This window comes from Prinia subflava, chromosome 18, assembly GCF_021018805.1.
Source record: "Prinia subflava isolate CZ2003 ecotype Zambia chromosome 18, Cam_Psub_1.2, whole genome shotgun sequence".
NCBI lineage: Eukaryota > Metazoa > Chordata > Aves > Passeriformes > Cisticolidae > Prinia > Prinia subflava.
In genome coordinates, this window is record NC_086264.1 from 3,116,091 (window position 1) to 3,130,452 (window position 14,362).

General features: G+C 41.8%; 1 protein-coding gene across 5 annotated transcripts in view; it reads right to left on the reverse strand.

Annotated features, from left to right (window-relative positions):
* The window catches only part of ANKRD17 (ankyrin repeat domain 17), a 70,252-nt gene that overhangs the window by 51,470 nt on the left and 4,420 nt on the right, over positions 1 to 14,362 (reverse strand). Inside the window, exon 1 of one of the 5 annotated variants that reach the window (XM_063415331.1) lies at positions 2,193 to 2,289. The exons of the other annotated variants lie outside the window; for them this stretch is intronic. Within the exon in view, the coding sequence (XP_063271401.1) occupies positions 2,193 to 2,225 (33 nt within the window). The 5' untranslated portion in view covers positions 2,226 to 2,289. Of the gene's footprint in view, positions 1 to 2,192; positions 2,290 to 14,362 lie in introns of those variants that run through there. 5 annotated transcript variants of the gene reach the window in all.

The window sequence follows — 14,362 nt, forward strand, 5'->3', positions numbered from 1 at the left end:
AGACTGTTTGAAGTCACAACAGAAACAAGTTTGGAGGGAACTACAGATTGTACCTCTGGACATATCCGGGAATGCAAGACCATTACATGGCTTCTAGTGATGTGCTAAGAAATCATAAATAGATTGCACTGCTACCAGAGTACCTGAGAGATTCATGAACTGACTCAGCCATACTTCACACACATCTAAAGCCTAACAAGCCATGCTTGATTCCTGAGGATGTTTTTTTACCTGTTTTTTACCTGTTTTTTTATCCAGCTGGTGTTGAGAACAGGAAGTGAATGTGTGACAAAATTAACACAAGAAAAGCCACTGCATCCCACTAAGAAGCAAGATGTAATTCTTCAGTTCCCACAACAAGTCCGAGTTCTGTTATACTGACAAAATTAACTTCCCAACTGCCCTTCCAAACTGGACTATTGATAAGCACCACGTACCTTATTAATTTGACATAATATGAACCTGCATATGGCAACTGTGGTTAAAATAAAGAACAAAAAAAAGAAAAAGCTTTCAGTATGCAATGAGGCAAGTGAAGTACTGAAATATTTATTTGATGGCACAAAGCCCAGTTCACTACTGCTCTTTCTATTTCCCCACACAAACCCAGCCACACACAGATATTGGTGAAAATGTCTTGCTCATATGCCTGTGCCAGTTTATTCAGCACAAAGTGAACAGCTAAGTTAATATTCTGGGTGTGGTTATGTTAAACAGTTCCGAAGTCCACACAGAAGTTAATACCAAGTATTCCTATTGATCAAAAATTTTATGGCAACTTAAGTGTGGCTACCATGGGAAAAAGCCTACAAGACAAACACTGGTGGAAGAACCGTTTTGTCAGAATTCTGACAGCAACTAATAAGGCTGCAGCTTCTTGTTACAATAAAGAATGCATGCAAATATTTTGACAAGTCATCTGGCAACAAAATCATGTTTTTTCTTGCAAAACCTGAAAAACCACAGGAACAAGAAAAAGGTATTTCATAAAATGGTTTGGAAGCTCATCTCTTTCCAGTCCCCTGCCATGTGCAGGGACACCTTCCACTATCCCAGGTTGCTCCAGGCCCCCTTCAACTTGGCCTTGGACACTTTCAGGGATGGGGCAGCCACTGCTTCTCAGGCAACCTGTGTCAGGGAACATTTCCTTGAACTATTACAGTCAATATAACCTGTAATAGAGACCTGTTTCACTGTATGATTTCTTGGCTGGCCTCTTCATTTTGCTGAAAGGTTACTTCCAGCTTAACCTCAAAGGAAGGGATAATGTCATTCATTTCATAATAAATTACTGCTGCAGAGAGAGATCTGCTTCTGTAGAGGAAGCAAGAACAAGCTACATTTAGACAACTGGAAATGCAGTAAGAGACATTACATACTGCATCAAACGTGGCTCTCTACTCTGCTGAGACCCCACCTCAATCCTGCCTCCAGCTTTTTCGTCCCCAGCACAGGAAGGACATGGAGCTGCTGAAGAGAGTCCAGAGGAGGCCACCAAGGTGATCAGAGGGATGGAGCCCCTTTGCTATGAAGAAAGGCTGAGAGAATTAGAATTGTTCACCTTGGAAGCAAAAATGCTTCAGGGTGACCCAACTGTGGCCTTCTAGCACCTGAAGGGAACTTGCAGGAAAAATAAGGTGACACCACTTACAAAGTGTGTAGTGACAGGACAAGGAAAAATGGGTTCAAATTAATTTAGAGTAGATTTAGATATTAGGAAGAAATCCTTCCCTGTGAGAGTGGTGAGGCCCTGGCACAGATTGCCTATAGAAGCTGTGGCTGCCCCATCCCTGGAAGTGTCCAAGGCGAGGCTGGAAGAGGCTTGGAGCAACCTGGGATAGTGGAAGGTGTCTCTGACCATAGCACAGGGCTGGAATAAGGTGATCTTCAGGGTCCCTTCCAACCCAAGCCATTCTGTGATTCCATGATTCTATGAAAAGGAAACACTGGCAACAAAGATTAAAGGAGAGAGAGTTATGGCAGGCAGTGGCTGAAATTCCCGGTAATGTGTCCGCAATGTCACCCGCAGGGGTGCGTGTCCCCCACCCCTCCCGCCGCGGGCGCAGCACCGGTGCCTGGCCCCGTTCGCCCGGGCCCCAACGAGCGCCGCAGCCTCAACGGCCGGGGCCGGGGGTCCCGCCCCGAGGCCCCCCGCGATCCCCTGGGCCCCTTTGTTCGTGCCCCGGCCGTACCTCCAGGATGTCCTCCAGCACGTACGCCTCCATCGCAGCCGCCCGCGCCCCGCCTCACCGCGCCGCCGCCATGCCCCGCCGCCCCCTCCCTCACGGCCGGGCCCCCCCGCCGGCGGCACGGGAACAGGAAATGGACCGTTCCACCCCGTGCGCGCCCGGCGCCTACCACCCGCGTGCGGAGGGGGGCTGCGCGCCGCGCCGCTCCCCAACGCCCATCCCGCGCCCCTCCGCCAGCACCTCAGGGCTACAAAAATAGAATAATTAAACGAAAAAAGCCCGAGCAGAACCAGCTCATTTTGACATGTCCCACAGATAATTTCACCTCCTTCCCCGCCATGAATTCGCAGAAACCCCAGGTTTAGATTAGGCAGACCCGTGCCATGCCATGTTTGTTTCTGTGCTATGACCTGTCTTCCCATTACACCAAAACCTCCTGAACCTCTTTCAAATGCTGCTCCATCAACTGTCGTGTTTCCAAATGGACTCATCCCTTCCTCCTCCACCCAGCTCCTGGGTGGCAGGAATTCCAGAAACAGGCTAGGACACCAATAGAAAAAGGTACTGACCGCATGGAGCAAGGTCTCCACAATGTAGCTTTGAGAAATAATCATCATCTACCCACCAAGATGAGTTACCACTTCTCACCTACACGTTTCTCTGCCTAACCCAAAACATCAAATGGACCAAAAGATTATATCTTATATATATATATTCCATAACCCTAGGTGACAGTGATACCAATTCTGTACACAGCAGGTCAAAATCAGCGAGTAATCATATCTGCAGCTCTCAAAAGAACTCATTTTCCAGTTCAAAACATGCAGCATAATAAATCTTGTCAACCCTACAAAAATCTCCTCTCTCATGATGTCATTTTAGCAGAGCACAAAGGAGTCTAAAGGCCAAAGGAATTAAATTCACGTTTTTACTTGAAGAAACACTCATAGTAAGAAGCACTTAGTTAATCAATGCTATATTTTCCTCCAAAATACTAATTGTTAAAAACACTTAACAGCAAGAATATTCTTACCTCGATTTAGAAAGCTGGCCAGACTGGCTAGTAACATCACAAAGAGAAATTCCAGATGATCATTATGAATTTTAGGCATACCTACATTCTTCCATTTAAAAATGTTATTTAACCACCAAAGATGGGAATTACATCCTACTCACCTATTACCAAGCCCCTCATTTTACAAAAATTCGACATCTGCCCAGGCTGTCCATACTATTTTTCCACTTAAGGGAACACTCCAGATTTTACACTGTTTTACAAGAATTAATTCAAGGAAGAACCACAGAACAATATTCCATGCTCCTCTGGAGTCATGCTTTTAGCGTGGCATCCCCAGCAGCCCATTGCAACTGTTCCCACGTACATGAAAGCCAGCAGTAATGCACAAACACTAGTCCAAGTATAATGCTGTCCCTGACAGTTTGAAGGATTTCTTTGTATATATATTAAAAAAAGGAAAAAACCAGCCACCACTTCCCACATAACACTCATGTCTCAAAAGACAAGTTATTCAGTCTTCTGAGCCTCAGAAAGAATTAACAGATACCTTTTATCTCACACACACACACACAAAAGCAGCAGATTAAAACACACAACTTAGCACTGAGCTAGAGATACTTCACACATGACACCACTGAAAACATTTTCAAATGCAAAGACAGCATTAAACAGGAACAAAAGCAGCTGTCGGCTCCACACAGGGCAAATTGAACAGCATCATCTCCTCCAGCTCTACAAAACAAACACCAGATTTTCAGAAGTAGGAACACAATCACCTTCAGAGCTGAACCATTTCCTATTCTGCTTGGGAAACGACAGAGCCCTGTCTGCAATAGTATCACATCAATTACAAAACCCTAACCCAAAGAATAATTCAGAGCTTCCCGTACACCACGAGAGGCACGAGGACTCAGGTTCTACGTGTGAGCCATGAGGGCAGTGAAAAGCCTTCCTGGCACTGAAAACAAGTCACCCTCAACATTTATTGCAGACAGCAAACAAAACATTCCAAATTTCACACTCAACCTCAATACCCAATCCTGCCTCCTCTCCCCTGGCCCACCTGAATCTGCAGCTCTCTGGTGCTGGCTTAGAAAGAATCACTCGTTTGCAAAATGAGATCTCATACGTTCTTTCACATTTCAAAAATATTTACAGTATGGAATACCAAATTCTAAAAAGCCCATCTCCAACTCTTTATGTTTTACTGAAAATCTCATAATGGTGTAAAGGCTTTAACACATGCTTCCATTGCGTTCCTGAAAAATATAGAAATAAAAAAAACAAATAACTTTCTATTGAAAAACAAAACAAAACAAAAATTTAGACCCTTGTGATTAATTTCTTTTGTATTTCTACAGTGTGATTTTGGGTTTTACACATAGGTCAGGAAATACATCTTCAATTCTCCACAGGTAAACACAAACCCATTTGTTCCTCACTTTCAAGTCTAGTGCCCTCATTTATTACCATCCACTCCTAAAAATCAGCCTTTTCTTCTGATCAAGAGGTACACTAAAACCACACAGCTGTCTGAGCTGTGTCTATCCATCATACCCCTTACACCCTGCGAGCCTAAAACACACAAAACCCTTCTGTTCCCCAAACAAAAGGTGGGAGAGAACATGTGAAGTGCAGCTTGAGGATACAGTCTTAAAAACAGGGAACAAAGTCCTGTTTCAAGCCACATGAAGTCAAGAGGAATCCTGGGAGTGTTCTGAGAAAAGCAAAGCTATGCATGGGTACAAATCAAGGCTGGTTTACTCTGCACTGTGTTCCCCACATAGCACTGGTAACTATGAGGAAATGAACAAGGGGAAAATAAAAACCTCTGTAAGACCAGAGTTGTTTGTGCAGAGCAGAGCTGTACACACTCAAGAGCTTGCAGACAGTTTTCAGGAAGATCTTTCATTCCAACCTTCCAGTCCCACGCAAGCCACCACGAATTTTGAACTGGCGTCATGTCATCCTGAAGCACAAGCATTTCAACCATTGATCCGAGACAGATTCTGGCACCCAGAAATGTGAGCATTGAACAATTGATCAGACAATTCCCACTCTTATATCACAAAAGCACATTGTTATCTATTTACAGCTGATCAAGCAGTACTGGTCACCAACTGTCCCAAAGCACATAAACACACTCTTTTTTGTGTATTATCAGCGCCACAGAGCACAGTGTCAAGGTTGGGCTGTTTAAACCCCATCCCATGGAGCTACTATCACCTTATTCAGCAAAATTATGAGGTGCATTAATTACTCAAACCCCCTAACCGTTCTGAGGAGAAAAAAGGAGAGTTGAAGACAGGCCCTCAATACAGAACCAATTATCAGTTGTATCCTTTAGCAGGCATTCCCAAGTATTTCCCTTTCAAGAAGCAGGTACGCAGTCAGACAGAATCCAGAAGTTCCTGAGACAGTTAAGACCAAAAACCATAGTGGCTTTCCAGCTGAAATATTGTGACATTCTGATTATTTGCTAGAGTGCCAAGAGACCAAACCCCACCACTGCCACACGGAATACCTTGAAAACTGAGGTACCTATGACAATGAAAAATCCAAACAGCTTACATTTACACACAAGATGAGCATTCCACATTAATTAGAAATACCTTTGAAATCAGAAAACTCAGTTAATTCACCAAGGGAAAAATTCCATCATTACAACCTTCAAATGATCAAATTTGCTCTTCTAGCATGAAACAAAAACCATGAGAAGATACAGGAGCAGTTGTTGATAGACAAGAAAAATACTTGGTGCAAAGAATATCCACATAGATTTTTCAAAGGCTGCTTCCAACTTGTGTTGGGCCCAATTCTTCCATTTTTAGAGTGATGATACATCCACCTACGTTCATTTTGCTGGACTGAACCCAGTTCTTCATTATCTGCTCCTAGAATAAAAACAATTTTTTCAAACCCCTTTACAACTAAACCAGAACAGAATGTTTCCCCAAACAGATACCGCTAAGGGTACTCACTGCTCCAGATAAATACATTAGGATTTATCAACCTTCATTAGGAACTACAGCCTATAACTTGCAGCTCTCCATCATATCAGTATAACCACCAAGACAGTAAAAACGTTCTTCTCTGCTACTTCTTGTATCCTCTTTTCTAAATACAAAAATCCTGTTATACCCCAGAAGTATCATCTCTGCTTTGTAGCAGTTTGCATCAGTCACCACTTGATGCAGTCTTTAAGGTCCTTTAGTTCTATGACAATACAAAATAAAATGAGTTTTAAACCTACTATTTCAGGCTCTCCCTCCAGAGAGATTCATCCAACTCCTACTTCTAGATGCTCAGTGGTTACATAAAAACAAGTCAGTTTGAACCCAAACCTCAGGCACCGCCTGAAGTCATGACCCCCATCTGTTTTTTCTATTTTCACATTGTATATTGGCTTCTTTTACTTCACTTCTTGCAGCAATCAGAGCTCTGCAGTTTTCAGCCTAAATTTGCAATATCCTTCAGGCAGGTGCTTAATGAATTTCAAATAAAAGAAACCTACATTCTTCCATTCATTTTCATTATTGGGGTGGGGGTGTACAGGGATGATGGGTTCTAAAGTGATAAATACTGAAGACATACTTTTATTCTGTTTTTTTATTCCCTTAGCCTTATAATTCAATGTCTCTCTCTGACCATTTTGGACTTTCCTGCCAAAAGCTGCAGGGGAGCTTTCACATGAGTTTTAAAGTCACAAGATGATCCTTGCTGCCCATTCTCATTATCACACCCTCATTGATTCAGCTCTGTTATCTCCCACAGACAAGGAAACTTTGATAACAAAGACTCATATTTTTCTTCTCTAACAACCATGTAACAACTTTTTTTCACCATCCAAGATGATTTCCCACTCAAACCCTAATTTTTCTGCCAAGACAGATCTTTCATTTCTCTCCAGTCTATTCTTCCCTTGGCCTAGGGCAACAGCAAGGCATTCCAGACCCTTCTGACACATTCAGTGTTTTCTGTTCAGTTAGTGTTACTCATTTTGATAAAGAGACAAAGCTGGAAAGGATGGAATTTTATTCCTTATGGTATCTTGAGATCTAGGTTTTTCACAACTCTGGGGAAACTAGAATCTGGAAAAGGTGTCTGACTTAAATACCTTTGAAAGCACCACAATTAACATGTCCCGAGGTTTTTTATGTCCATTTAGAAGACTGCATAACACTAAAAATGTTTCAAGACTGCGTGTTGAGAGACTAGGACACTTACGACCTGTCTGATGGAGTAACTTCCCCAATTCCCTTCATAAAACCCTCCTTCAATCCATTCTCCCTAAACAGAAGCACTACACTGCGGAAGCTGACTTGGCAGCTTGCATGAACCATCAGGATGTGGTGGGATCATGGAATATAAGGATTCCATGCCCAGAGAAGCCTTCTCAAAGAGATGGAGACCTCCTCCCAGTAATTGCCGGGGAACTAGGAATTTCAGCATTCCAGCAGCATTATCATCTCATACATGATTTCTAAAACAAGGGTCAATAAAAAAAGCTGATTAATTCCACAACTGAATTAAGAGTTAGCACCATCACACCAGGAAGTTAAGAGAAATATAAAGATTCACCAACAGATCATACAAACTCAGCCAAAAAGCACTCAGTTTATAGCACTTTTCCCAGAAACCTGAAGACAGGGAATGTCAAAAGCAAGTTCGATCTGGAAGGAGACTGCAACACTCCAGTCAACAGTTGTGAGTTAATCATCTTCACTTTATCAGCAGCCTCTTACTGTTACACCATCCCTCTTGAGGCAGAAGCTAGAGGCACAATATAAAAGCATTTTTTCTCAATTAAGTCTTTATTTATCTCTGCCTAAATGCATCTGACACCTGAGCAGAGTTTTATAGCCCAGCAAGCAACCTGCAGCCTGGCACAGAGAAAGACAAACCCTGCTCATCAGCCAGGAGCCTTCCACCCTGGTCAGTGCTTACATCAGCCCTATTCTTTTGGATTTCAACTCCCTGAGGCAAACCTAAGCATGGAAAAAGGAGGAAAGAAAGTATCTTTACTCATCCACAGCAGTGCCCTGAAGATGAACTGAACTACAACATCACTAAAAAACAACCATGTGAAGATAGCTCCTCTGATTTTGCTATGGAGGAACTGCCCAATGCAAATCCAAATGTACCTGACAAAAGGTGAAAGAGGGAGACAAAATTACATGAGCATTTTGAAAGGTTTTTCTGGCAGAAGTCTAAGATTACTGGTGGGCATTTTTGTCTAAGGGGAGCTTTCTATAAGAGATCTTCCTTTAGGTTGTCCATATCCGGTCAGTTTTCACTGTGAAAAACAATGCTCCAAGGCCCTAGGGCAAGGACTTTGAAACACACTAAGGAACCCTGGTTTTGGGAAAAACACAAGTGAAATGACGGACATGTTCAGAAAGCACAACTTGGGACATGGAAGATCCTTCTTCAAATGAATGAACTTCTATTCCTTTCTCATTCCACCGGTGAAATACTGGTGACAGAAAAGCTGTGTGTAACAAAGCAGCACATACAGTCCAACAACGTTCATACTAACACCTCTCAAATCCTAACGCTGGTAATAATCCAAGATATCTCCACATTAGAACATGATAATTCAAGTGCAAGTTCTTAAAAGTTTTTAAGTGCAGACACATTCCCTGCCAAGAATTAGGAAACCTTAAACCAGGAAAAGCCACTATTTAGGACAATCTCCTATTCCTTTTTAAGTGGCCTCATCCAGCATTTACTTCTACATATAAATTCTAATTGAGTGAGTATTATATAAAGTATTTTCACGTCAAATTCTAATCCAGGACCTGCTGGATCAGGATGTCCCTGTCTTCCTTTTCCTGCCTGTGAACCAGACGGTTGTTTCAAAGCTATATATTCAAGCTGTTCGTAATGAATTCAGACTTGGTTAATACCAGATTTTGAAACCTATTCCAAAAGCAGGAACCATAACAATGTACTTGATGTTTCTTTCTTTTACAAAACTCTCAATAATCACCGTTACTCAACTGGCATCTTCAAATTCACAGACTAAAATGGCTGGAAAATCTACTCTATTCATTGACAGCAATATCAAGCCTGGAATTTAACAGAACAAACTGTTGGACAAGGCTGAAGAAGGAAAAACACATAAACTGAATAGAAAATGAGATACTAATGGGACCTCTATTTTCATTTAATACAGTTGTTCATTTCCTTTTTCATCCAAGGTTACCTGGAAGATCAAGACAGACTGGGGACCACACAGCACAACTCCCAGCATTTACTGCCAGTATAGGTGGACCAGCTGCCAGATGGAAACACTTCTAGCTGAACACTGGAGTTCAATACCTCCTGTTCCCATCTCTTCTTTGCTGGGCCTTCAGAAATAAAATCACAGGTTCAGTTTATCTCAGATTACAAGACGATACAACATTTAACTCACAAACACTTGCCCTCAATTCAAGATGTGCTCGCAGAAAGAGCCTGATTTTAGCCCAAGACTAACCCTAAAGACATCCAAGAGTCCAAATGAAAAAAAAACTTAAACCCTCCTCAACAGCATGGCTAAAGCCCTGCAGGGGTTTAACTAAACCCCTAGCAGGCAAGCTGAGGTGCCCTGACAACCCAACACCCCTCCCACAGAAGAATTTCTTACCCTCCACCACATTTAAATTACATCACACACACAGAGCCTGACAGAATTATTTTACTATGACCAAGTCTAATAAATGCTGTGGAAGTTGACAAAAAGTTTTTTAGAAAACTAAGTATGTTCTGGACTGGGTGGACAATACTTTTGTTGTGAAATCAATTGCTTGAGTTATTTCTATTAACAAGTATTCCAATGGTTTTTTGAAAGGCTGTGTATTCTGTAACAGACAATTCTGAATTACAATGAAAGCCACCATTGAAGACATCTGCCTTTCTTGAAAACATTTTGGCAATTTTTAATATTTTTTTTAACAAAGTTCATTGACAGTTCTACTGGTAACCTTCAAGTTTAATTCGCTCAAGGAAGTGTCTACTGGGTGTCACTACTTCATACACTTCTTCAAAACCAGCAAATCATTATTATTGTAAGATTTTTCTAGGCCTAACCAAGGTTTTGGCCATCCTCTGATATAACTAAACAGTGCTGGGACACAACTGCTCCAAAGCACAGGAGGAATTAGCATCCATATCAACTTTCATAACAAACACGGCCCCTGGCACAGCTGTTCCACCAGTGCTCAGCTACAGAAGGCAGAGAGAGAGAGATTCCCTGCCCTTGGCAGAGGTGAGCTTTTAATCAACCCATCACACTGTGCCATTCTCTAACCTAAGTATTTTTGCAGAACCCAGCTGTGGTGCAGGTACTAGCATGTTTCTAAAACCCACCTCAACTTAAAGACATTAGTTAATTTTTTCAACTTGAAGACACGTGCATTTAGAGAGTGATTTTACACAGAACCGTGCACATTTCCCCCTTCATGCAAGCTACAGAAAAGTCCTTTTCTGAAGTTTGGCACAGAAAGTTGGTCACTATATTTGTCTCTGAGGAGTTCCTTGATCAAGCTGATTCTCCACAAAAATACCAGCATGCTGTTATGCCAACTTTCACTTCTGTTAGTGAGGGAGACGGACAGAAGGCATGTGTTCATCCATGGAGCAGACTGTAACATTCAAAGTACTTTTTTTCTTTAAGCTAGCTTGGGTTTTTGTGTTATGGTTACGATCACAATTGTGACATTTTTAGTCAGTCTCCAAAGTGACTCCTTTGCTACACTGCACTAAATGACGCAAAAGTGATGGTGATAAACCAAAAGGCTGCAGTACTTTACTAAAATCCTGCGTAATTCCTCTCTTTCTCCCTATCCTTTATATGCTACTTTCAAGAACTTGAACAAATACTAGAGACAAAAGTCAGTGCTGATTTTATCTGAAGCAGGTTTAAGTTTTTAAGCTACACGCAAAAAATCCCAAAAGAATGCTGTGTGATTTATCTGTTCCAGTCACTTCCAAACAGAATGATCCAGAGGAAGTGTCAAGACAACTAGTTTGCCCTTAAACACAAAAATTCTCGCTGCTCTGTACCATTCGTAACGACTGAAGTCCTCAGAAACAATGCAAATGTTTTCTATGACAAGGATTTAAATGAATTATCCCACCGAAAGAGGCGGTGCTCATCCTCCCCCCTGCCTGAGTTCCTGCTCTTCGCTGTGTCAGCACAAGCTCTTGTGTCTGACAAACTGGATCCAGGAACTGATCAACTGGAAATGTGTTTTTTCTCTTACTGAGGTTTTTTTTTCAACTACATCATTTCCCAAGTGGCTGGGAGGAGCACTGAATCCCTGTTTTTTTTTTTCCTTCCTCCAAGCCCAACTCCCCCAACTTCAGTGGAATTAGTACCCACGCTGATGCAGGGGCTGAACAGCACTGAGCACTTGAGGAAAAAACTAAGTCACACCATGACTTGAAAATTTCAACTTCATTAAAGCATTGTTCCCCATTCTGTGGAGGAGAACAATTTGCATCTGCAGAAGAGTATCAAGAGGAAAATTCCACTGGCAAAGCATTTCAGGACAAGACTGAACAAAAGGCAAGAACACCTGAAGTTGGAAATGGGAAGGCTCCAGGACAGGAAAACACGTGAGTCACCTGCCAGACACAGATGCACAAGGGAGCTCCAGCTTCTCCTTCAAGTGTTTAGGTTTTTTGTGTGTGGGAAGAACTGGGAGGTGCAGCTGGGAGGATAAGAGCGGCCTTCCTCCTCTCATCCCTGCCTGAGAGGGGGGATTTCAGATACTCCCCTTCTGCTGGGATTGTAGTTCCCAGAACTGTTCCTGCACAGCTGGACAGATGTACAGACTCAGAAAGAACCATCCCTTGTACATAAACGCAAGGGAAAGCAAACCTGAGACTAAATATGAGGCAGCTTGCTTAGCAGAAGATTGAACTTGTATTACTGTGCGTAAGATTTCTTCACTTTTTTCAACTAAAAAAATCAGGAATCTAGACACTTTTTCATTGTTTCAAGTTGAACTTGAGGAGAATGGAAGCCAAAACCCCAAACTAATATTCTAAATAGCAATATTTCATTGTATTTCTTAATGTTCCAACACCTTTCTAGCTCTGAGCAGCTGCTTATTTGGACACATTATCCACTCTTGATGATTAATACTACATAAGATATGGGGCGGGGCAGGGAAAAACATAAAATCAAGGTTTACTTCAGCTCATTTCCTAGAATATACCATTATGCTCTAGGAATTTGAGGATGCAGGTAAAATACAGAAGAGGAATGACTCCTGTGCATCAAACACCTGTAATTTGAATTTGTCAAAAACTGCTTTGGGTAATGCCAACAAAATCATCCTAATGACAACATCCAACCTAAATGAAAATACTGCAAGCACAAACAAGGAAGTATTAAAAACATGCTTGGCTTTGTGGCTGATTTTTAGCCTGGTGTAGGACTATTATCCCATGTGAAAATCAGGTGACACAACAGTTAAGTAATACCTCCATGTGGCTTTAGCTCTTTGCACAGTCATGAGCTTAGGAAGGTGTATGGGGGATAACCTGTCTGAAAAACACCTGGAATACTGAGATAACCTCTCCCAGTACTGATTAACACAAAGCACTGCTAAGTGGAAAAAGAGAGGAAATGCTGCCCTTCATTGGTCAATAATGGATTTTTTTTCTCCAGAATTCCTGTGGACAGTGCACAATGACTGGGTGGAAGTCACCAGAATTCTCACACTAACACCAAGACATACTGACATTCACTGGTAACTTCACCTTTAAGAAGACTTTTCCCCTAAGTACACGTTAACTAAATGACCTTACCCAAATAATTTGCCAGCATTAGTTCTTCCTCACCAATGGTTTTCTTACTCGACAGATCAAAAGTTATGGACATGACAAAAGAAGTCCCACAGAGATGCAAAAGCCTACAGACACAGCATATCTTCAGGATGTCATTTCAGTTGAGTCACCTACAAAGCCACACCATCAAGAAACCAGAAGCACAGCATTTCAGAAAACAAACCACACAAGGTCTACTGAGGCAACCATGGATTCTGCTCAGATGGCCTGAAGACACTAATAGCAAATTTAGGCAATTTTTATTTAACACCAGATTAAGAGGGCTTGTTCCCTTGACCTCCAAAAAAAGGCTTCTTACTTATCTTGGATCTCCAGCATTGATTTTTAAATTCCTAAATCCAATTGCAAATCAGCTATATCCTAAATAAGCACCAACAGTTTTGGTTTAAAACACAGATAGAGGGGAAAAAATAAACACATATAATCCCATTTGCCTTCAACCTTGACAGATGAGGAAATTCTCTCAGCTAAATCTCTTCTAGAGAAACCATTCTTTTTACAGAACTGAATTACTGGCTTAAAATGTAAGGTGTTTGGCTCCAGCCTGCACATGGGAATCATGTTTATAAAAACATTTCCTGAAAAAATATCTGAGGAAGTAAACAAATTCACATGGTGCTGCCAATATTGAACTCCACCTTCTGTGGTGGTCACTTTATGCTGGGGGGTTTCTTTTGCAAACCAGGTATTCACTGATTACTTGAAATAAATAAAGCATACAAAAGTATAGTAATATTTAAGAATTAAAAAGAATCCCAAAATATTAGGTCTAACCAAAGCCATTTTCCTGGAACCTAATCCAGGAACAGTAAGGAAGGGACGTTAAACAGTTTTGGCTAATGCTTCCTGGGGTCAACTACAGCAGATTTCACTAGTGTGAAACCTGGCTGTGGGATTCCCCCACCAACAGCCCTGGGATCAGCCCTGAGATTTCAGGGATTTTTGGGAACCATTTCTCTCTTATTTCCTCTTTTGAATGGAAGAAACGAAGTGGTACAGGCAAAACACAGCTGAAACAGACACACACACAAAAAAAAGACAATGCAGCAGAAGCTGAGACTGAACTGCACCTTGGGATGTCACACACTCACAAGGACAGGGCCAGTTAGTTGCATGTTCAGTCCTGTCTGTGAGGACCCACGGGCAGGAAAGTAATGGCCATGCAGGGAACGTGTCACACAGTGGTCAAGCCAGACATGGTGGCCCTGCAGAATCCATAGGCCTTATTCCAGGATTATGATGAAGACTGTTAGGGTTAAAAAAAGGAAACAGATTTCTAAAACAAAACCTGTGTTTCAAATCAGCTCAATTG